At 30.0% G+C, this 26,822-nt stretch overlaps 1 protein-coding gene across 5 annotated transcripts in view; it reads right to left on the reverse strand.

Annotated features, from left to right (window-relative positions):
• Nucleotides 1-26,822, reverse strand: part of LOC142325295 (A-type potassium channel modulatory protein KCNIP1-like) — a 698,781-nt gene that overhangs the window by 120,721 nt on the left and 551,238 nt on the right. For all 5 annotated transcript variants that reach the window (XM_075366851.1, XM_075366854.1, XM_075366849.1 and 2 more), the window contains one exon: nt 5,588-5,661. In XM_075366851.1, coding sequence (XP_075222966.1) covers nt 5,588-5,661 — 74 coding nt within the window. The remainder of the gene's footprint in view (nt 1-5,587; nt 5,662-26,822) is intronic.

Genomic DNA, 26,822 nt, shown 5'->3' on the forward strand with positions numbered 1-26,822 from the left:
TACGTCTTAAAGTAGGTCACCATGAGTGGGCAAGAACCGACCTCATATACACGTAATATGTACATCTTGCTTGTTTCATAAAGTGGTTAAAATGCCTAGTATTGTTGACTTGCTTCTCAGAAATAAAGAAAGGAGGTGAAAAATTTATTTTTAAAAAATAATCCTTTTGAAAGAAAAAAATATTACAATTTTAGGAATATACTTTTAGAAAACTGTTTTTTTTAGAAAACTCTTTTTAATGCTATTAAAGATTAAATTTAATATTACTTTTGTTTTTATATTGTAAAATATTTTATATTACTGGTAGGTAGTACCTCATTTCTTTTCTGGAAATTTTTTCACTCTAACGGATAATTCCCTAAGTAAATCATATTCAATGAACCGCATAATTGAATGCGGTTAAGCTACATAACTTATATAATAATAAACAGTGTAATGGTAATAACATAAAAAAAACCAGACTGATTTTTACATCTAACAAAAAGAAAGTAAAATAAAAAAAAAACTGACATCAATTTTATTAATTGTTCTAAAAATTATAACAAATTTAAAGATTTAGTTTCCCATTAGAGATTATTATTATTATTAGCATAACATGCTTATTTAGGTCATTAAAAATATTTTTAAAAAATGTGTAATCTTGTCATTGTATTTTCTGAACCAGTAAAATTTATTAAAATTGGTCGATATTTTATTTATTGCATTATCCATTTTTATTGGTTAGTTAGTTTTTATTGGTTTTTATCGAAATCAAAGAAAGAAAAAAAGTTAAAAATATCTTAAACTGTAATATTTCGACTGATAGAATAGAAAATAATTTTAAAATGAATTTAAACATTTTCTATTAACACTCACGATAACGTATAATTTTTTAATTATCTCTCTGACAATAAATTTCCAAAATATTCTTAAAACAGCTGTTAAAAAATATAATAAAGTAGAAAAATCAAGATTCAAGTCTTTATGTTAATAATAAGCCTTTACTGTAAATAATAATTTTTGAACGTGAGGTTATAAATTCTTTACCCTCTCGTCTTATATGAATAAAAGTGATTGTATGTATGTGGGTAAAAGTATGTATGTAAGTTTGTTCCACACCTCCTCAAAAACTGCAAGACCGATTTCAACCAAACCTGGGACATTATTACTGACTAACTTGGTAAAAATACTGTGGTTGTTAGACATTCCAACCGCAGCTGCGGCAGTTCGGCAGCGGTGAGAATACTGTAAATTATTACATTTTGGAAATTTGTAGAACTTCCTAAACGTTTCTAGATTTTGGAGCATTCTAGATCATTTTGCATCATTATAGAATATTTCTATAACTGGAACTTCTAGAACAATCAAGAATTTTCGAAATGTTTGTAGAAAATTCTGTAGCATTACTGAAATAGAGAAGATCTCAAAAGTTCTTTAACGTTGTAAAAGTAGATGTGAGATGTCACTTGCTTCAGTTTGTACTAAAAGTGCATAAATTAAGATTTAAGTGTGCGTTGTAAAATTTTACTAAACGTATCAATAAACATACTAATAGTGACTGAATTCAGATCATAGTGTTTACTGAAGTTTTGGACAATATTATCACTGAAGTGTATATCTTTAGCGGAGTGATTTCACTATCCCTAAAAAGAAACATAGATCCATCAATCAAATTAAAATTAAAGCAAAGAAAGCAAAGCTTTTGGGAGCAGACGAAACAGATGATCGATGACAGGATCGGCTTCAGGGTATGTGGGAACGTGCCAAAACATCGTGGGCGTCTGAATTTGAGGATCAACGTGAATGTCGTCTTCAAAAAATGCGGGCACATGATAGCACATCGTAGCTAATGAATCTGAGTCAAACGTGAACATCGTTTTCAATCAAAGCGGATCAGAGACAGAACATCGCAGATTAATTAATTTAATTAAATTCAAAAAATTAAAAATAAATCAAATTAAAAATAATTAAATTGTACATATCTGTATAGTTGCATTAGTTATTGTACTGTATATTTTTGAAAATTTAAAATACATGTTCATTCATCAAACTCAAATTTTCAATCAAAACTTGCGACTGGGCTAGATCTGAAAGGTTAAATTCAACAAGAAGTAATCCAAAGGAGATTTACTTTATTGTGGAAAGCTATAAGCAATTTTTTAAGAAAAAGAAATGGATGGGCCGATGAAGAAATTATGATTCCGAGCAACGCCTGGTATATAAGCTAAGCTATTAAAGAATAAAAACTATTTTAATTCTGATAATGGCTCAACTAGATAATAACAATGATTTTTTACTTCCTTGTACTAAAAGTATTGTTTGTAATCGCGAAAAATTTCGGTTATTCAGATTTCAACGGAAATATCCATTTTGACCATCCCTGAATCCATTTTTACTAGTTTCGGCTTGACGTCTGTACGTATCTCGCATAACTAAAAAACGATTAGCCATAGAATGTTGAAATTTTGGATTTAGCACCATTGCAACATCTAGTTGTGCACCTCTCCTTTTTACTGCAATCGGCTGAACCAAAAGTGTCCAAAAAAGGCTAAAATCCAGAAACAACTGGATTTTGGACTTTTTCGTAACTGCAATAATAAGCCCGCATTGAGTGCTTTTCAAATATATCATAAGTGGTACTTATTTTCATTGGTTCCAGAGTTATAACCATAAAATGAAATATTTGGATTTTAGGAGAAGGTACATCGGTTCGAATTACACTTCATCTCCTTTTTTTAACATTTTTTTTTTAATTTAAATATATTGATTATTCACCATTCATTGTAAAAATGTTTTTACGATAAATAATAATTCAATAGCAACAATAAAAAATATATGAAAAGTTATTAACGAAATAAAAATTTATGTACTTTTCATTTTAAAAAAATGTGTATATGTAATTTAACATGTGTACAAGGAAGTATGTGGCGTCCACAACAAATAATTTTTTTGAAGTGGAAAGGATCTTTTAACCTAAGTAGTCGATGCCCTATAACTTAAAAAAATAAAAATAAAAGTCGATAGATTAAAATATAAAAAAAAACTTTATAAAATTCTAATCTTAAAAAATTAAAGGTTCCTTTCACGAGTTTTTTTTTTTAATAATTTTTCAGGGTATAATTTCCATTTTATTTTTTGAGTACATTCTTCTTTCTATATATTAAAAATAAAATAAACTGGAACAAATAAAATTTTCATAATAAACCACAAACTTTGTAAAACACTTCAACATACTTTTCAGCGTATTTAAAGGACAAACGGATTACTTGATTCGCCTATAAATTTACCAAATATGAATCCGATTGAAAACTTGTGGTTCATTTACAACACAGATAAAGTAAGACAAACGGTAAAAAGATACAGAAGATAATTTTGTCACATCATAAGCGGGTAATGTAATGACGTAGAAATTCACGAAAAGTTCAAAATAGTGGTAGACTTGAGGCCAATAACTTTAATCTTAATGTTGAAGGATGTAAGTAGTAAAAGATTGTTTTTAATATTAGTTATATTGATTGATTTTTCGCATTTAATAAATAAATCACTTTTAAATAAAGAAATAGATTTATTAATTTGCATAAACGGTATTACCTATAAAAATATTTTCAGATTTTATAAAGACTAAGAGAATAAAGAAATTTCACTCATCAGAAAAATAATTTATTGGATAGATAGTAGGGTAGTTTAGCGATTGTCTATATTTTTCTACGTATTCACGGTTTCACTTACAGGTTTATGTCATCATATGAACCGGTAATTTCTGTCAGTAATTAACAAACCAACGGAATTACAAGCTATAGCCACTAATTCAAACTAAATTCCGATATAATAGCTAACTGCTACTGTAAATAAATTAAATTTATAAATTTAACTGTGTTATTAATAAGTATCTTTATTGTTATATGTAAACTTTTTTTTTTTACTGATGATTAATTATCCATTCAGTATTCATTAAATAAAAAACCATATGCTAAATATACTATGGTATATATTATTAACACTTAAAAATTGGTACTGATGTCTGAACAATGGGAATCAGATATTTTATGCACTTTGGAGGTAGTAATCATTTTGTATGTTAATGGTACCATCTGATATATGTACGTATTATTGTTCATATGGGTTTTCAAAGATGCAGAACAGCACTAACGTAGATTATATATAAAGTATTATGTTTTCAATCTTAGTAGAAAATAATGAAAATAATTTCCACTGTTTTCATTACGTTGAAAGCAATTTCAACGTAATAATGCAGTTGTATTGAATAAAAACAAACTGGATTTCAAATTTTTTTCAAGAAAATTCCGCATTTTTAAATAAACGTGAGTTTAATGTTGTAATTCAATCTGTAGAGTTAAATTTGTTTATAGTTTATGCTACCCTTATTATTTGTCAATAATTTCGAGTTTTTTAACGGCCAAAATCGGACCAAGGGGGTGGAATTTTTTTGAAAAAAAATCACTTAACTTATTTTAAAGAAAATATCAAATTCGTTTAAGTTTCTACTATTCTTTGGATAAGGGCCTAAAACGTATCCAAGTAAACTTTTTTTATATCACCAGTCATTGGCTCAGGGAGTTGAAAAAATTGGGTTTTGAAGAAAAGAAAAAATGATACTTCCCTTAATAGGGACATTATCGAATCGGTTTAAAGTGGTCGTTAGTCCTCTAAACATTACCTAAACCTTTTGTCTGAAACAATTATTGATATGATTAACCCTTACGGCAAGGGATGACCAAAATGTTGGTGGAATTATAAAATAGTGCTTTCGTATGTTAAACATGCGAAACTTTTTTTCACATGCAATCATTGTCGAATTGAGTAAATTTGAAGATTTTCTTAACTTTAAGGTGGAAATATTTTTTATCCTTTACTTAGCACCGGTGAAATCTACCTCCGCCTTCCGGCGTGCCGAAAGATATTTTTTTCTTAAAGTTATTTTTTATTAAATAACTGTGTCATTTAATTTGCTCGGTACTATAAAATGAAATCAACATTGAATGAATCCACATTTTTAAGCGATTGATAATCTGAAGGTTTGAACAGTTAAATAAACAAAATATATGAAACCAATTATTAATTCACTGTCACAGAATAATTTAATGCTCTCAACTCCCTTCTCGATAATGTTCTTTTCAACCGTCGATAAAACTAAGGCTAAATATTCTTTATAAAATGTTTATGTGTAATTTTTAGATATAGATTAATTTAAATGGAAAGATTTCAATTTAATCAAATTGAATAGTGAAAATTTTAGTACAATATACAGATTTTCCAGTTTATTTCACTAAGTTATGGGAAAAATATCGCTGAATTGCAGAAAGAAAAGGTGTAAAAGGATATTTATTTTTAGTAACGAAAAATGAAAAAGAGAGAATTTATCCAAAAAGAAATACCCATATAACCAAGAAATTATTGTAAAAAAGTGTCTGGGAATATGCTATTTCAGCTGAATGATTTAAGATAGCTCAGCTATCTTAATTATAAAGAAGGAAATCACTAGGCAAAAATAATTTACTACAAATATGAATTTATTTTAAATAAAATTATGAGTTAAATAATTATTTAAATAATAATTTAAGTAAGGTTATACAATTAAAATGCTTACCTCAAAACTAAGAAGGCCGCTTCGGTCCTGGTCCAATGTATTGAAAACATAATGAGCGTACTGACTTGTGTTAGCTGAAACATATGAACAATATAAACTGTAGTACAATAAATAATAATAGACATTTATCTTATAAATATATGTAGAAAATAAAGCAAAGAAAAATAGAAAACTTAGACCTTACTCTATCTTAGGTTATTATATTGAACTATTTGAACAACAATGAATAACGAAAACTAATTTATCAAAAAATTAAAAAATCTAAGTAACAGATATTTATATCAGTAAGATCAGTTAGTTAATATGTCTATAAATGAAGATTTAGCTTAGAATTTTGGATAAAATTTCTTCCAATAAATCAATTATCTAAAACGTAATAAAATATTATCTTTTACTCAAAGCATAATTTATCTGAAGAACTGTTTCTAGAACTTGACAAAAATAGTCAATATTTACATTTATTTTTTGGATGAACAACTTTTAAAAAATAAAAAATAATCATTATCATTTCCATAAAAAGAATTCGTTTTAAGATGAAACAACTCAAGTTTCCTACCCCTTTCTGCTTTCCTTTTTAAAATATTTTTATAAATTATCCATATTTCGGTTCCAACTATGTCATCTTTCCGTTTTTATTTTTTAGTATTTTTTTTTTTGTGGAAAACGTATTCAGATCTTCTCTAATCAATTCATTACTTACCTTATCCACTGCGACTAAACAACCAATATAATTTATGTCGTCCAGAAACATTTTAATATTCCTTTTAATAGCCAATTATGGAAAAAGACCATAGAAAAGAGTATGTATTGCAATGATTTTATTTAGTTTAAAAATATTCTTTTGTACACGTAAGAATAGTGCATACATATGTTTTTGGTTCATTGTAAAAGTGACAGATTTCATCCTTAATAAATAAACGAACTTATTTGTTTCATTACAGTATTATTTAAAAAAAAGTTTGATTTAATACTATTAGGTCCTTTCGTTGCCATTAATAAATCCAATTTCTATGCAAACATTTTACATTTATGAATAAAAAATCTGCAATTAATATAATGAACAGCTTAGGATTACTTAAAAAGCTGAAGTATTTTGGTTAACATATGTATTAGGAATATTAATTTCTTCTCATTCCACTAAACATAATAAGAATATTATAGACTGAAAAATATTATTTAAATTAAAACATTTTATTATTTTTATTACCCCGAACAGTGTTTTTCTGTTTTTAAAAAAAACTTTCATAAAAATATTTAAAGCTTAATAATTATTATTCTTATTACACAAGAATACGCAAGATTTTTTTTTAACTTACCGGGAAAACCGTTAAAGCACGAGTTAAAATCATTTGTTTGAAATTATTAAATTGCAAGGATAGTTATTTATTATTATTTTTACGGAAACTTATTTAAATTCTTTGTACTGCTGAATAACTTATTTTTGGTTGATGAAACTACCCAGAAGGTTTGAAACTTTCAAGTGAAATATGAAAACTGAATGTTATAATGTATAAAAAAATGCCACGTAACTGACCGGAATTCGAATCCGGGATCTGCGGTCGAATGCCCGAGACTAACATTCCGCTGCGGGATCGGCTTATCACTTATGATCAAGATTTGTTTTATGCTTATGTTCATTTAATAATTTGGTAATAAAAATTAACTTTACAGTTTGCGATAATTAAGAAGTACTATTTATAAAATAAGTAGACTTTCTCAAGATTATTATAATGAAAATTTCGTCAAAAGGTGTTTTAAGCTATGCGCAAGAGGATCCCATTGTGGTTTATGAGATGCCATTGATCAAAGGAAAATGTTTCTATTGTAAAAAAATCAGATAACCTGACTGTGACCTTTATAAATTTATAGTGATCAATTTAAAATAATTTAAATTACTGATTTTGATATAAATAAAAACGTTTTTTAGTAAGTGGTCACAGATATAACTTTTATTAACTTTTTCTTCAACTACTATAATATATTTCCTTAAAGAAAGCGTGAAAGAACGATTAAATAATTTGAATAGTTTCTCGAGATTAGTTTAAAAATTATTTAAAACTTTAACGGATTGTTTAATCTGCTCAGTGTCTAAAATAACATTCCCATGTTTTGGTTTATATGCTAACTCATTTTAATGAGCTACGATTATGCTATTAATATATATATATATATATATAAAATGTTAAGTTAGTTTGTGTACGGCTTCAAAAACTCAAAATGTTCTGCACCGATTGAGCTCAAATTTTAACACGATATATAACCCACATCAAAGATTGTTTTCATCTATTTTTAATAAATCTATCTATCTATTCTTAATTTGTATATTTTTAATTTGGAAATGTAAAAAAAGGAAAACCAATCAGATCAATGAAAGATGGCCGCTGTCAAACACAACGACCAAATTTCTTTGAATTATATTTAACAGCTAAAACATCTGTATTTTATTTTGAAAAAACACGATAAAAAAAAATTTTAGCACGATATTTTTAATTTGTACAGTTTTTTAATAAATAAGAGGGTAATAAATCAGATGGAAATGTAAACAAAGGAAAATCAATCAGATCTAGCTAACGACAACCGCAGTCATATGTGAAACAATACCTGTTCCCAATTAATTGTTTATTAAAAAAAAAAAAAAAAAAAAAAAAACGTATCCACTTGCATCTGATTCAGATTATTTTACAATCTGAATTAAATATTCACTTTAATCGAGGTACTTTTGTGTGATCGTGTCGTGTTTGAGCTGCGCCTTTCACCAAGCTCTGAATTTATTAGAAAACTACCAACAGTGGGATATATGTATTAATGACGCGTGCAACACTGCACATCCAAACCAAATTCGAGCATTATTCACAATTATATTGACCGCTTGCTTCCCTTCATCTCCCACAGAGTTATGGGTAAGATATCGATCGCATATGGCTGAGGATATTTTGCATAGAGTACGCCTAGAAAATACCAATATGACCATGGAATTTACAGAAGGCATATACAAAAAATATTGTATATCCACAAGTATTGCAAAATTAAACTTCTATGAAACGTATGCTTTGTTTTGTTTCTCATTTCTCATTCATGCAACCACAATGTGCCACAGCGAAGCGTGGCGGGTAGAGCTAGTATATATATATATATATATATATATATATATATATATATATAATCTAGTGGTTTCTGTGAGTCTGTTAAGCTTTCACGTAAAATCCGAATGGGGTGAAATTTTGCATGAACATAGTTATTATACCTGGAAACGACTATATCCGTTACGAAATATTTCACCGTTTCAAGATGATGGCCGTTTTCATCGCTTGTGATATCAACAGCTATATGTTCCTTGCCGAAATTCAAATTTACTGTGGTCAAATTGAATTTGGAGACCACTTACAGTATTTGAAATTAAGTTTTCTACAATAGAGGTCTTTTTGGATATCTTTTTCGGTTTTGATAGAAATAAAATGCCAGGCAGCTTGGGAAATCACAATGGAACATAGGTATGTTCCAATTGATAGAAAGAACAGCTAAAAGCCACGGTATGCCATGCGCGCGGAAAGACTTAAATAGAAATTGTCATATATGTTCGAGTATATATATATATATATATATATATATATATATATATATATATATATATATAAACACACACGAGGTCTGTTCAGAAAATAACCGAACTTAATTTTTTAATCTTCATTATTAATTTTTCCGATTATTGGTTCTTGTTCTTTTCAAAGAACTCCCCAACCCTATTCACACACTTTATTTAGCGGTATTTAACATTTTCGAAGCAGTCTTGGAAAGCTTCACTTCAAATGGCCTTGACGAATTTTCTTTAATGTCATCAATAGTCTCAAAATGGCGTCCTTTTATCATTGATTTTATTTTCGAAAATAAGAAAAATTCGCAAGGGGCCAGGTCTGGCGAGTAGGGAGGCTGAGGGAGGACAGTCATCTGATTTTTGGCACAAAACTGACGAATTGACAAAGCTAAATGTGTGGGCGCATTGTCGTGGTGAAAAAACCATCACTTGTCTCGCCACAACTCCGATCTCTTTCTACGGATTTTTTTTCCACATAACCGTTGGAAAACGCCTTGACAGTAAGCACGGTTCACTGTTTCAACTTGAGGCAAGAATTTGAAATGTGCAATTTCATTAAAATTGAAAAAAAAGAAGAGAGCATCACTTTGACCCTGAATCGAGACTCTCGTGCTTTTTTCGGGCGTGGAAATCCTTTGCCACCCATTGTGATGATTGAACCTTTGTCTCAATGTAGTAGCCGTAAACCAAGCTTTCATCTCCCATTACGGTCCTTTGCATGAATGTTTCATCGTCATCGGTTTGTTCAAGAAGTTGCCGATAAACAACCGCTCGATGTTCTTTCTGCTGTTCGGTCATCAAACGAGGAACAAACTTTGCTGCAAATCAATACATGTTCAATTTTTCAGTCAAAAATCACTGAGTCAACCGGCGATTTGCAAGCACCAGATCGTTGATTTTCTGAACGCGGGTGTCATCAGTTGAAGTCGAAGGCCTTCCTGGTCGAGGGTCATCTTCGATTGACTGACGACCACTTTTAGTCGGAAAAACTGCCGGCCTCCTTGGCGCGAGTGGTAGCGTCTCGATCTTTCATCCGGAGGTCCCGGATTCGAATTCCGGTCAGGCGTGGCATTTTTTTTAATACATTATAACATTCCATTTTCATATTCCACGTACAAGTTTCAAACCTTCTGTGTAGTTCCATCAACCAAAAATAAATAAAAATAAATTATTCAGCAGTACAAAGAATTTAAATAAATTTCTGTAAAAATAATAATAAATAACTAATGATATAAAGCATATAAAAAGAAATAAAGCAATACCTAGCGGTGGTCCCGGAGATTAAAAAAAAAATAATCGGGAAAACCATTCGTAACATCGCGTAGATCCAGAGCATAAACTCCGTAATCTTGTTTCAACAGTTTGAAACGTTTCTCTGGAAGTTTTTCCCAGTTTCACGCAAAAGTTTTCGTTGTACTGTTGCTCCCGAAAACCGCATATTACAAATATCGCTAATAACACTTAATCACGTTGCATTCAAAAAACAATAATACAAAAACTAAACGAGATATCAACAATCTAAGAAAATGTAGTTATAGAAGAGATTATACCGAACACAATGTTGCCAACCGCACGTCACTAAATATCTCCGTTGGCGCGTAATTAAAAATGTTCGGTTATTTTCTGAACAGACCTCGTACATATACACTCGTACTCGTATGTATACTCTTATATTTTATTATAAATATGTAAATTTTTATTTGTTTATTATTATTATATTCTTTTTTGATTATCCATTAGTTAACAATGCCATGCAGTCCCTTCATAGACTTTTTCTCCTCATATTTCGAGAAGTCTATGTCTGAATTTTATTTACTAGCGACTGACGTTGTGCGTTCATTAGGAGATAGTTTGCTGTCATAGATAGAAAAATCTGACGAAATTAAAAGATTTCGTCAGAAGTTATTATGTACTCGAAGGAAGATAGAATCATTCCCAGGTAGGTTGCCTACCTATCTGGAAACGCAAGTTGAATACTATTCTTCTTGATGTCAAAAATAGTGTAACAAGACCAGTATAACGGACCTGAGTAACGGATTTCTGCCATTTACGAAGAAAGTAGTAAAAAATATAAAAAGGAATCCAGAGGGGGACTAAAAGAAATAATTTTTCTACGGCTAACAGGACCGTTTAACAATCTTTCTTTGTAATACTGCATGCTGACACACCTAAAACAAGTGTTGTTCCGTGAGAAGAATAACCGGACAAAGGAAGAATTTATGGGAAAACATAAGGACTCGGACGATGATTCTCACGCTTCAACTTGGCTCTGGTTCTGCGGGTCAAGAGGATAGAAGTATAAATACTCCAGGAAAGATGAGTTAAGATCAGTTTTGAAGAGGCGAGTAAAGGCGTATTGCTGGTTGTGTCCGGCGCAATTGTAAGACGGCGTTATCTGTCAACGTGTAGTACTGCAGAGTGTAGTGCAGTGTAGTGTTAGACGTGACGTCACAAGCATTCCAGTGTGAACAGTACATGAAGACAGGGAGTGGTTTGGTGAGTTACTTTTAAGGCAGTTAGTGAAAGAGATCAAATACAAAACTCATTCATAAATTGCTAGAGTAGTTTTATTTGTAAAAAGGAAAGGTAGCTTCAGCGAAATAAGTTTAGACTTGTATTATCTGGTATACTAATTGTTAGAAGTCATTATGATATCTTTTGTCAATCGAACTAAATTCTGGTTTTTACAATTTAACTACCTGTAAATAAACCGTGACCTTACTTTTATTTCTATTTTGCATGTAACCACTGTTTATAATTATTATTGACATTTATTATTATTATTATTATTATTATTTTATTATTAATGTCGTTTATTATTATTGTTAGTATTACTGATTTGTCTTATTTTATTTTACTTATGTTTTTAAACTAATAAATTTTAATTATATAAACATAATTATATAAAAATAATTTTCATTTGTCAATATTCTGATCGAGTCGCAACACGCGACAATAGTATGACAATTATGTAGTGTGTAAGATGTACACAATTTCATGCAAGTAAACACTGTATCCAGACTTCCTTATTTTTTACGTCCAAACTGTCACGATCAGGATTGAAGCACAGGACCAAATAACAAATAAATGGACCAGATAACAAATTTATGAATTCGTTTTGAATTATTACATAGTGATTTTTAAACCAACATACAGTGGCTTTACAATTTTGAAGTGTATGTAATAATATTCCCGGATAAATTACTGTATTTAATAAAACATTGAAAATGTAAATAATCTATTTATAGAATGGAAGATTAATAACATTAATTAATGTATTAATATTAATAAGGTTCGACAATCATTATTGTTACCTTTGCGTAGATCTAATCGTTCAACTACAAAATTTTAGAAATTATTATGTATGCAGTGTCATTAGATTTAAGGAAATCATCCATACTCACAATCCTTATTCTTTTCAAAGCCACAATCACAAGTTTACAGCCAAAAATGGTTTACGTGAACCTATACAAAAATGTTACAAGTAGTATATCTTACCAAATTCTATAGAATGTGTTTTGAAATGTTGAATCATTTGAGCTTTACAGAGATACTGAAGGTTATTTATGTTTTTAACGGGCTTCATTAAAGGAGATCTGATCTTGGCCTTCGAAATACCGAAGGTGAAAACGTTTTCGTACTGTTTGATTTATAATAATTACTTTATTTGTGGATATTTACATGTTAAGCAACGTAAAATAATTAAATGTATTACATAAACTCATTCAAAATTTAGAAAAGAGTTGAAATCTAGAATAACGATTTGTTCCGTTGTTTCATACTTTATAATAATAAAAAAAGTAATGTGGTATAAACTCCACTGTAGGAAGTAATTAAACGATGAAAGATTTTAAGAAATTCATTACTGAATACTTAGTATTTGCAAAAATTTCATTATTACACAGTAAAATAATTTTATTATTTTCATTTAAATTTTCTTAATGAAAAATTGTTACATGTGAACGCTTAAATTATTACACAAATGAAAGATGGAAATATTGAATAATTTATATTTTTTTACAAAATTAATTTTCTTCGTTTTTATATTTCACAAATTTCCATTTACGTAGAAATTGTGACTTTACGTAGAAAAGCGTTAATTTAGAACATACGATAAATGTAACACCTATATAACTATAAATCCGAGGAAACGATACTTTCGCTTCTAAATAGATAAGTTAAAAAACAAACTTTGATATTAATTCAGGTATTCCTTTTTTATGCGGTAAAATAACCGACATATATTAACCTTATATTATTTTTGTGAATTTTGAAAATTAAACTCTAAAAATAAACATAAAGTTTGCTGTTTTATATTATATTTACAGAGGTTCACAGACTTAGTATTTTACTATTAGTGTTACTATTAATATAATATTCTGTAATATGTCAGACCTATGAAACACGATATCACTGACGCGACGCAATTCAACAGAAGTGGTGTTTATAACAGAATTATTTATGATGAGTCAAATATATGACAGAATACGAGGATACAGCACCATCCATACCGTCATATAGATGTCTCTAGTTACAAATTTAACATTCTAGACAGCTTTATTTAGATAATGTACGTTCAATCAGCTGTGCTCAATCATCTTTTATGCAATAATATGATTTTAATTTGAACAATTTTTATTTTACACCAAAAACAAAAAATACATCAGTCTTAATATAATTTTTTTTAAATCTATAATATACACCACATGATTTCCTTGTACGCCTATTAAATTACTGTACACATTTTTTATACAAAATACAAAGAGGTTAATAACTATTAATAACTCAACATATTTAAATTTTAAAAAAAAGGAGATGAAGTCTGATTCGAACCAATGTGCCTTCCTCTTGTAAGATCCAAATATTTCATTAATTAAAATTTCATTTGGCTATAACTCTGGAACCAGTGAAAATAAGTATCATTATGATATATCGTTGAAATAGCTCTCAATGAGGTCTTATTACTGCAGTTAAGGAAATGTCCAAAATCCAAATCTTTTACGATACTGAGAGACTAACAAACTAAAAATTTCTTATAAATATAATTTATTACTGTAAAGACATGTAAATAAAATAAATAATAAAAGGAATAATAATAATAATGATGTCCCAGACAAATCTAATCCCACGTCCGTACGATATCTACCCACACGTCTGGGGCGGGCAACGACAATCTGCCCCGGATGTACTTTCGCTTACGTTGGCCAACGGGGAAATAGTTTTGCTCAGGAGCTCCCTGTGGAGTATGGGATTGGCGATCTTAAGCCATCCGAGCTGGCTGCGGTTGTACTTCTTGGTTTCGCTGTTTGCAGCGGAGAGGGTTGCTTGACCGATTTGTTTTGACGACGTTGGCGGTGTGCGAACGAGGAGTGCTCATCCCTCTTATCGGTTCTGGAGCCGGGTTGAGGGTGAGCTGCTGTGAGCTTGCTCTGTTAAAGTCTTGCGCCGTCCAGCGTGAGTAAATCAATTCGGCCCTTGACAGGGATTGTCACATGGGTAAGTGTATCAGAGCTCTTACTGCTACGTACGAGCCCTGAGTTCGCATTCAGGGCTTGAACCGCTTCCACAAATTTAACCCGGCCTGAGATAGATAAATTTGTGGGAGGCGGCGACTGGGAAACCCAGGTAGGATCAATAATCCGGGGCACGCCCAACCGTCTCTCCGTCTGCACCTTGTGGCATATTGACTGACGATAATCATTTTAAAGAAAATTCAACTTTCACTTTATCTGTGGCGGAGAGTCCACATAAAAACCCGTCATCTTGGAGAACCTTTGGCTTCAAACCCGAAGCAAAGGAAGAGCATCGAATGAAACAAAAGAGAAACGTCCAATCGAAATAAGTTTCGACCAAAGCGTCAATCAGTAATACCGAAGTCTTTGGTTGGAAGAAGTGATGGAAATTTTCCTGTGATTAGTTCTTTTGTGATATTGCGAGGAATCACGAAAGCTACAGGACAGCCGGTTAAAAACAGTTACAAAAACAGGAATTAGTTTGTTTGTCAAAAGTGTAAATAATATTCAGTTCTTACGGCTACTTAAAGCCAAAAAAGATCGGCGTTATGGATGTTAAAGACTTCAACGCATGGTACTTTAAACCTTCAAATATACGAAGCAACGGAGAAGTAGTACGCTCCGCGTCGCATGTCCTCACTTTTATAAGTCGAAGTGTCCAGAAAAAAAAATTGCTTTTCACAGATTGGAAGTGCGTCCATTTATTCAGACTCCACTGCGGGTCTTCGGGTGTCAAAGATTTGCACACACGGTTGTACGTGCACAAGACAATAAGTTTGCGCTTGTGGATATCTACTACATCCAGATGAACAGGGCAGAGATCCACCCGTCTGCGTAAATTGTCATAGAAAAAATTTAGTAAGAACGCAAAATTGTATAAAGAGGAAGTAGTTATGCAGGAAGTGAATACCATACAAAAGCTCAGCTTATTTGAGGCAAAGAAAATAGTTTATAATAGATCACCTAACTTAACGTCCTACATGCTTGTAAGAGAACAGAGACCAAAATGAGAAAGCTGTTACACATACCTCACAGTGAAACACATAATAGAAGAGTACATATTGAACACAGATCTCAGAATGAGGCTCACACTAACCAGTAATTTAGCTTTTGATTTATCATATATGATAAAGAGAAGAGAAAATGAACAAGTTTCTTAGAACAAGCTGTTTGTTGAAGCGACTATGATTCACTCATTAATATGAATACTTACTGAAGTCGTCTTTATCTGTATTTTGTGCTTTCTCTTGTTATGTGTTTTAGTGTTGATGACGAATTTCTTTAATGATTTGTTTTAATGGCTGCGGGCCCTTTAGAACGGCTTTCTCAGTTTTTTACATTTCTATAGAAATTAATTGCACATTTTTAGTGAGAAGAGAAATTCACTTCTCACCTACTGTTTTGTACTGCGATTTTATTATTTTTCGACGTCTGTTTCTTCCAGATGATGGCATTTTGATCTAGTTGTTTTCATAAGAATGGGATAGTTCGTAGTCTGTGACAAGAGCTAGTGTCCATAATAGTTGATGCCCCGTATATTAAGAAATAAAAAATAAAAATGACATACATACAACATACAAAACAGTAATTCAAATAAAAAGGATAAAATTTGTTTAAAGACGGTTAAATTATTCCAGAATAAAAACTAGAATTGAATCTAATTTACTAAAAATGTTATAATAACCACTAGAACCTGATAATACATTAACAAGATAACACTAGAAAAGTCTGAAGTCTGAACAATTTAATTCTCTGCAAATATTATTACTTTTACTATTTACAATGGAACTATCCTATGTATGAATATGTTTATGTATGGATATAATACTGTCACTTTTACTACTGTTTACCAGTAACTCTCCGAACAACTTCCTGCATTCAACCACTGTCCACACTGGAATGTTTATGACGTATTCCTCACTCGTTACCAAATGCTTACTGATGTCGACGTCACACAATCGCGTAGAACACTGCCTCGCAGAACTACTCACTTCACTACTAACTATTCCCACTGGTAATATTTACATTCTCCCTGGCCTGGAGAATCAGTACCTGCCTCATCCCTTTAATTGTTGAAGCGCAATAATTTTCATCGTCTTCGCCCTTACGTTTTTCTATAAATTCGTATTCCGGTCCGGTGGCCCTATTGCCCGAACAACAGCTTTTTAAGGTGCCATTATATTACAAAGAACAGACTTAAACGGACCTGTTAGACTGAGAAAAGAATCCCTTTCAGTTCCTTCAGATTCTTCTTTTCATTATTACTTTCTCTTTCTTTCTTTCTTTCTACTTAAATGGAAGAAATCCGTTACTCTGGTCCGTTAAACTGTTACAATATCTAAAGGACAGATTGATAGAAAGATTCAGCTATATACCGAATTAAATCTTTTTCCTAGGGGAAAAAAACAAGATCTAAACAAGAACTTTAGGTGAAAAAGGATCAAGATCAGTAAATCTTGTTTCTTTTTATGTTATTGTTGAAAATTTCAATTGATTTAAAGAAAATCCTCAGGGATTATGCAAATCAGCTGTAAAAAGTAAGTTTCCCCTATTATTTATAGTAGTGCAACTTCAATATTACTAAACAAAAGTAGTTTTTAGATACATTTAAGAATAAAGCTGTATTTATAACTTTGTTGAATTTTTCCAGTGTTCAGTTTTAATATGGCTTTTATTAAAAAGAAAACTGATATTTCAGCTGCTGTTAAAGGAATAAAAATGTCTATTACACTGAATTACCTATTTAAAAAAAAAAAAACATTACAGAATTATAGTTTTATATTTTTAATTAAAACAGGATGGAAAAAGGCTTGTGAGGACACAAAGAATTTAAATTACAGAACGTGGAAATTTTTATCGATTTCTAGGAAAAAATAAAGTCGCTTCTCGTAAAAGTGAAATATTGTAGTCATTGTATTTGTTTGTACAATAATTCAGCTGTGAAGCAACAGGAGGTGGACTGGGAGGTAGTATTATTTTTAAAGAAAACTCGAATAATTTTTTAGCGGTTTTAATGGAAATTCTTCTTTTCTCCATAATTTCTTTTCAAATCCATCCTTAATCAAAATTATACCAATAAAAGTTAGTGTTATTTAAGTACATAGTGCAGCAAAAGAAATCATACGTTTACTAAGAACAGGAATAATAATATGAAAAATGGCCGCCATATAAACTGCCGGGAAAAAATTGACAAAATATGAAGCGATAAGAAAAAAATAATTTTTAATAAATAGATAATACTAATTTTCTATGTTATTTATTAACGAACTTAAGGAAGATAACAATTGTACTTCCACAAAAATTAAAAAAATACGAGTAATTTTTAATAAAACTAGTAATTTTTGATAATTTCCGTTGGTTTTTTCGAAATAAATTCAAACTCTCAAAAATAACACAGAAAAGTGTATATCAGAGTATAAAAGTCATTTATTTCAATCATGTGATAGTAAGATAATCTCTTAAAATCAAGAGATATTTTTGAATTTTTTATTTAGAAATAATTACACCGAAATATATTTAAGGACTGAAAGAGAAAGACTAGATAGACATACGGGTTGTTCATGCTGTGACCCAACACAAATGCTTTAATTCTACTCTCCTCCGGATTTTTTTATTTCCTTCTACTTTAAAGAATATTAATTTAAAGCATATTAATGAGCCCAACTGCAGATCGGATTTGTGACAGAAAACGATTAAGTTTAAAGTGTTACAATTATGGAAATAACTATTTAAAGAAATCATTATTTTAACTATATGGTTGCCTACCTTGAAGCAGCTCCTTTGCATTATGTATGTCTTCATTCCCCACAATTTCCCGATAAACTTTTAAGATCTTTATAACTCCTATTTCCTTAAAGATCGTTTACAACCTTTAATCTTTCTAGGTTCTCTTTTTTGCTTTTTATACTAATCCCTCTAGCTCTGTTTAAATCAATCTTCTCTCACACTGTGCCCCAACCGCTAAACTTTCCTCTCCTAAATCGTTCTGGCCAAGTTTCAACACTCTTTGATTCTCCTTATTACTTTACTTTTTAATTTGTCCATTTAATCTTCTTCAATTTCCTACATGCTCCTTTAAATGTTTCCAGACTTTCTTTTTCTTAGTTTCCATTTTTCACATGATACTCTTCAAATCTTCACGTTACTACATAATAACCGTTTGTTTCTGTTACATGCTATTTTAGCCTAGGAAAAAATAAAGTCGCTTCTCGTAAAAGTGAAATATTGTAGTCATTGTATTTGTTTGTACAATAATTCAGCTGTGAAGCAACAGGAGGTGGACTGGGAGGTAGTATTATTTTTAAAGAAAACTCGAATAATTTTTTAGCGGTTTTAATGGAAATTCTTCTTTTCTCCATAATTTCTTTTCAAATCCATCCTTAATCAAAATTATACCAATAAAAGTTAGTGTTATTTAAGTACATAGTGCAGCAAAAGAAATCATACGTTTACTAAGAACAGGAATAATAATATGAAAAATGGCCGCCATATAAACTGCCGGGAAAAAATTGACAAAATATGAAGCGATAAGAAAAAAATAATTTTTAATAAATAGATAATACTAATTTTCTATGTTATTTATTAACGAACTTAAGGAAGATAACAATTGTACTTCCACAAAAATTAAAAAAATACGAGTAATTTTTAATAAAACTAGTAATTTTTGATAATTTCCGTTGGTTTTTTCGAAATAAATTCAAACTCTCAAAAATAACACAGAAAAGTGTATATCAGAGTATAAATGTCATTTATTTCAATCATGTGATAGTAAGATAATCTCTTAAAATCAAGAGATATTTTTGAATTTTTTATTTAGAAATAATTACACCGAAATATATTTAAGGACTGAAAGAGAAAGACTAGATAGACATACGGGTTGTTCATGCTGTGACCCAACACAAATGCTTTAATTCTACTCTCCTCCGGATTTTTTTATTTCCTTCTACTTTAAAGAATATTAATTTAAAGCATATTAATGAGCCCAACTGCAGATCGGATTTGTGACAGAAAACGATTAAGTTTAAAGTGTTACAATTATGGAAATAACTATTTAAAGAAATCATTATTTTAACTATATGGTTGCCTACCTTGAAGCAGCTCCTTTGCATTATGTATGTCTTCATTCCCCACAATTTCCCGATAAACTTTTAAGATCTTTATAACTCCTATTTCCTTAAAGATCGTTTACAACCTTTAATCTTTCTAGGTTCTCTTTTTTGCTTTTTATACTAATCCCTCTAGCTCTGTTTAAATCAATCTTCTCTCACACTGTGCCCCAACCGCTAAACTTTCCTCTCCTAAATCGTTCTGGCCAAGTTTCAACACTCTTTGATTCTCCTTATTACTTTACTTTTTAATTTGTCCATTTAATCTTCTTCAATTTCCTACATGCTCCTTTAAATGTTTCCAGACTTTCTTTTTCTTAGTTTCCATTTTTCACATGATACTCTTCAAATCTTCACGTTACTACATAATAACCGTTTGTTTCTGTTACATGCTATTTTAGCCAATACTATTCTTGAATTTTTTTTTCTTACTTTTGTAATCTTCTCTTCTCATGGTACGTATTATTTTATGTTCTTCTGTGCATATATTCGTCTACTAATTGTCTCCTATCCTCATTATTTTAGTTTTCATTCCATATTCTAATTTTGAAATTACCTGATCATAATCCTAAGCTTCTTCTAAAAAATCTTAAACCGGTAGAGTTTATTCTCCTTCTTCTTACATATTCTTCTAGAGAAGAAATTTAAAAATATATGCAACACAAGGGTGTTGCCTAGAATAAGGAGTAAGGGAAGGCCCTTACTCCTTATTCTACGTCATACCACTCAATTTTGGCATCCTTTATTTTAGTTCCCGCTTCCTAATTCTGATATAATTGTTTAAAAATAGTCTTCTATCTTTAAAAATTCCCTTAATATTTCCATTAGTTTATTTCGTTTAAAACGATGTAATTTATTCTCCATATCTTCAAAACTAATTAATTAATTTCCTTACCTTTTTTATATATCTCCGACTATTGTTTAATATTAACCCACTTGCAAAAAAGAAAACATATTGTATTTCAAATTAAAAGCCTGTTCTTTTACAGATTATTTTTATTAAAAATTCTTAAAAAAACAATAAAGAAAAATGATCGTTAATAATGTTATAAAAATGAAGGCTAAAAAATCTTGCTCTATTTTTTTTTTGTAAATCCTATTGTCAGGATATAATTGTAATATAAAAGTTCAAAAATAGAAACTTAAGATTCATTACTTCAGATCTTATTATCATCAAATTTAGATTTTTTTATTCATTACGTCGATAAATGTAGACTTCAAATAATTGGGTGCTAAGTCCCTAGCAATCGTGTTAAAATGATTTTTCACAGAAAATACGTACAATCAATAAAGTATTTTTGTTTAGATTTAGCTTTGTTTACGAGTAGGAAAGAAAGAAGAACACTTCATATCATCACTTAAGTAATATAATAATCATTAAAAAAGTAAGCTGTCACAAATTAAAAAACAAACCAGTTCCTAAAAATTTTATCACTGGATTATTAAAACGATTTTGATCTGATTAAATACTGTGATCGGTCGAATTTGAGGATATATTACTTACAACTAGAGTATCAAATTTTCATAAAAAATTTATTAAAATTTTCCTAGTTAATTTTAACTTGTCTTGATTACCTTTACCCACCCTTTTTTTGAGAGCGATTATAAACAAAACAAGAACGATTTTTTTTAATCTCTAGGGCTTTTTATTCGTGAAAATCTAAAACCAAACTACTTTTTTTTTAAACCATTAAACATTAAACAGTCACCATATTATTCTAAATACATCCAATAAATCTTAAGCTACTAATTTTTTCTTTTCAATTTTATAGAGACATAAAAAAAACCTTACTGGAAAGTACTGTATAGATACCATTAAAAATTTGGTGTTACAAAATAAATTAAAAATTACAGCTATGATGAGTTGGTTTTTTAAATTAAAATTTATTAAATGTAATATTATTTGTTAAATGTGGCGGGGAAGGATACTGAAGGGTGCCAGATTTCATTCAGATGTAATGGTAAATAGATGTTTTACCGTTAGCAGCTGGCTACCCGAGCCGTGGTAAGGGGAGCGTATAATTGCAACCTGTATCAGTATAATTAAAATATAGTAGTTGCTCCTATGCAACTATTCACAAAAATAATGCGATAAATTTGGTTTATTACAAGGTTAAACGATCCGAATAAAATACGCGTTAACGAGATTTGAATTTGGCAAGTTATTAGTAACACAGATTGGCAATTCTCATGCGTTTGAAAAATCCAGTTAAAGTAGAATTTATTTTTTCATTCCAGCCCGTTAGATTTATTGCACTTTGAATACCCATCTTATTTCTATAATTTACTTTCTAATTTGTTAAATAATTTTAGGACTGGTTGGTTCGATTAGAGACAAAACAAAACAACTACCTAAATTTATTTAAGTTAATGACTACTGAGAGAAATGTAATTAAAATTAAAAATTCTGATGAAACTAAAAATATTGTTATATTATTGACTAGCAACTCTGTTTCACTATACAATTATAAAAAACAAAAAACTAAACAAAGTGAAAGATGGCCGATACATTTTCTAATTTAAACGTACTAATCTGTAATTTCGCGCAGAGTTAAAAAATTAACATTAAAAAGAAGAATCTTTCATTTTTAAGCGAATTAATACCTTCCATATGGTTTTAATGGAAAAATCTGATAATTGTGCCAAAAATCACCTCTCATGTTAATGATTTAATGGACTCAGGAGGTCACAAATCATAAAGAAATGCAAAAGGCAAGGTTGAATGTTATTCGTTCCCGTGCATGTAAGTATGTGGAGGAGGCTTTCCGTCAAAATAATTACTCTTTTGGGATTGGTTAGATCAGAAATCTTTACTACGGTTGATCCAGTAGTGAGAACTGAACATACCAAATATGGAGTGGAGGTCTCAAAGGAGTTTCGAGAATGATCAGGGGTCATATCCTTGGTTAGATTTGGACGTGAAATACTAATAATAAGTCCGGACTTACTCGTAATGTAATGTATTCATATTGTAACATGCTGTTACGTAATGTAATGCAATATTTACACAGTAACAATTTAATTAATAATATATTCCTAACATTTGTTGTAAATTAAATACTGTAACGATTACCAAAACACGTTAATAAAGAATCAACCATTTATACCGCTAACGTTTAGCTTTGCCCAATTTACAATTTTTTTTAACCTTGATTTTATTTTATATTTTTTAATTTAATTTATTTATTTTTTGATAGGAAAAAGCTCTTTCTTGATATATTTTAAATGAACGATGGCTTATATATAAATGTGAATAATTTAAATACAAGAACAGTTTTTATTGGTTCAGTTTATATAGCTAGTTCTAAAAACGAATTAAAAAATAATATATTTCAATTATTCTTGTACACTACTTTTGTGATGAATTAGAACACAATTTTTTTTCAAATTATTCAGTACTGAATACAATACTACATCATAAAAATTATATTTGTTACTTTCTAACCTATTTACCTTTACTTTAATTATTATTATAATAAATAATCTATCGGATCTACAAATTCGTGAAAATTTATCTGGCAGTTAGTTTTACAAACTACATAATAGTTCTGCCTATAATCAAATGAAATCGAGGTCTCCTGTCGTTATTCTATTACACTATTTAATCTTATATCAAAATTCCATTAAAATTAAAATATTAGGCCGTAATCTAATAAACCTATCCATTAATTAAAACTTTTACGTATCCATCATCCGATTAGATACAAATGTGATATATTTAATGCGTCATTTTTATATGATAAATATTATATTTGATGAGAAGCGGTGGAGAAAAAGAAAACTGTACATCTATACATTAAAAATAACTGGTAATAAAACTGAAAAAATTTAGTTTTTCAGCAATTACTCGGTAACTAATTTAGTTACACACTTCTTTGGGGTCTTCAAACGCTCATTACGCCAGGCCACAAATAACCAGAATGTACCGACTACGCTCACTGAATTATGAGAGGAATTTTAAGGAAAAATAACTTTTTTCACACTTAAAGCCTTACCTCAATGGCATTGAAATCGATATATCGTAACAACTAATTAAAATACAGAATTCGTTTGGGTCCACGTCAAGTGCCATCAAATGAGCGCACACCGACTTCGATCACTTAATTTCTAGAAACGTTTTGAGAGAACGTTATTTAAATTAAATTAACCAATAAGAAAGCATATATATGTGAACTCTGGTTTGACGTACTGAGAAATGATATAGCAACTGTATTACTTTAAATCTTTATTTTCCTAAAAATTATCACATGAGACTATGAAAGTAAAAAACGAAAAAATTACGGGCAATTTGAGCAAAACAAACGTATTCTTTGAGTTACAATTTTTGAAACTGATATATTATGTAACAATTGTATTATGTTTGTTACACTTGTAATAATACTATGTTTTGTACTACTTTTTATTGAAATAACTGTGAACTTGATTACTTTCATTTATAACAGCATTTCTAACTGTGACTGCTGCCAGCGTTCAAAATTTGCTTTTGCAAACAGCATCAACAAGTTTATTTATATTAATAAATATTATAAAGTTTGATTGATTTTGTAAGTTTTTATAAAAAAAAAATTGTAATAAAATTTTTACAAAAAAAAATAAAAGGTTGTTGTAATAAAGAAAATATATCTATTTATATACGTAGTGCAGTTATTTGTACAATGCGCCGAACGAAAATACAAGCTTCCTTGTAAAGAGGCAGGCGCTTATTGTGATACACATTCTACTTTTCTGCAACATTGTACTGATACATAAACCGTGAGTTTTTCATGAGTAATTTTGTTTTTAGTAATAAAGAAAAGTATTTGAATAAATGAAAATTTTCTTTGTTCACCTTTTCATTGTATCATTAGTGAATAAGAAATTTTACTGTAGATTTATTTTATTCATATATTTTTACATATTTATTTTGAATTATAATAATCAAAAGCATTTATTTCAGAAGATACAGTTATGAGTGCAATTAATACATTGGTGCATTTTTAAGATCTTTAAATATTTTTTGCGTTTACTGATTTTTGTTTCTTGAAACAAAATACAGATTAATGTTATTGTGAGGGATACGTCCCCGTATGGCACCAAAACACAACACCAATTACAGTCAAAAATTACAAAGATTTAACAAACTGATATATGCTACTGATTCTGGAGTCGCCGTCAGGAAATGTTCAGGATTCCCTTCAGAAGCTGTCCTACGGCAAACTTCTGTGATGCGTTTAACAGTTTTATTTTCACCATACTCACAAAGGGGCGTCGGTATTTTACCCCATTTATACAGGAAATAGGCGCACCTATTTCTTGTTCACCTACCATGCTGAGTTCGTTCTGTTTAGCGTTGACCATGTCTTACGTGGCAAGTCAAAACCTTTAAGTAAGCCTTTAAGTAATACATGGGATTTGGTAATTCTGCTTTGTAGTCTTTTGTTGACGCCAGGCGTCAGTTAGGTTATATAAGTATAATAAAGTATGTACGATACTCTCTCTTCTCGCGACCCTGTAGTGTAATTTAAGCTCAAGATTTCCTTGCATAGTGAAATGTGTTAATCTACGTATGTAAGATGGATGAGGTGCGATCCTACCTTGTACAAAGTGTCTTCGTACCTTTTTTCTGTCCTAACCACCCCTATCGAAATGCACGCTTAAAATGATCAATGCATGATCAAAGATTAAAAACCCACGCGTTAACGCGAGTTCAAATCGGTGTATACAAGTAAACGTGATAGATTTACCTACAACAGAAAAGTGAGTTAACAGGATCCTATATGCGCACTTCGTAAAGAGATCATATTTATAAAACGTGAAAAATCCCCACCGGTCTTCGCGAGTCTAACCTGTTTGCTTCTGGCAAAAAAACATGATCGAAATGAAGGTAACCTCTGCAATATCAATTTAAAATTCATTCTAAAGACAAAAGCAATGTGTGACATTTGCAATTCCTGTTATAAAAATGAAAATTTATTAACAACGTTTCCGCAGCAACAAATTTATTTTTATCCGATATTTTTATTGTTAAACATTTTTTTATTATATTATTTCAATGGTTTATACAATAATTAGATTTTAGTAATTAATCAGTACTATATGTTCATTTTTTTAAACCAAAATCAGAATAAGTATTAATATATTAGAGATATTTTATATATTTAACTAAAAGTAAACAACCGCTATATCGCTTAATTTTAGAAGAGATGGCTCTGTGAGTACATGCAGCGTACGTATTGTGTTATCAAAACACGACTGTGCACGATTACACAACACGCGCGCGCGCATACGAATACGCACGTGCGTACCACACACACACACATATATATAAAACTTAAGATAAAAAATCATTTCTCCTAATGATTGAATCACAAAAAATTCACGCAAGGTATTTTCTCAAACATATTGCGTGTTTAGGGCTCAATCAGGATATTGAGAGACTAACAAACCAAAAATTTATTATAAGTACAATTTATTAGTTTAAAAACATAAAAAATAAAATCAATATAATAATAGTAATAATGAATATATGACATAAAAAATGATCATTCACAGAAGAGCAAGATTTGTTGAGACATTTAAATTATAAAAACCAGAATACAGTCTAATTTACTAAAAAAAATATAATTACCGCTAACATTAATACCTAATATTACATTCACAACGAGAAAAAAATTAGACAATTCTAAAGTTCAAACAATTCCAGTCTCTACAAATATTATTACTTTTGCTGTTTACAATGGAACCACCCTGCACTTTATGACTGAATTTAGTACTGTTACTTTTACTACTGTTTACCAATAATTAATTCACCGAACAACTTTCTGCATTCAATCACTGTCTACACTGGAATGTTTGTATTGTAACTTACTCCTCACTCGTTAATAAAGGCTTACTGATATCAACGTCACACAATCGCGTAGAACACTGCTTCGCAGATCTATTTACTGTTATCGCGAATAAGTTCTGCGAGGCCGTGCCTACTGCTTCTCGCTGAGGTACGAACACTAATCGCTTAACTTCTACTACTAACAATCCCCGTTGGTCGC

The sequence above is a fragment of the Lycorma delicatula genome, chromosome 5 (genome assembly GCF_047948215.1).
Source record: "Lycorma delicatula isolate Av1 chromosome 5, ASM4794821v1, whole genome shotgun sequence".
NCBI lineage: Eukaryota > Metazoa > Arthropoda > Insecta > Hemiptera > Fulgoridae > Lycorma > Lycorma delicatula.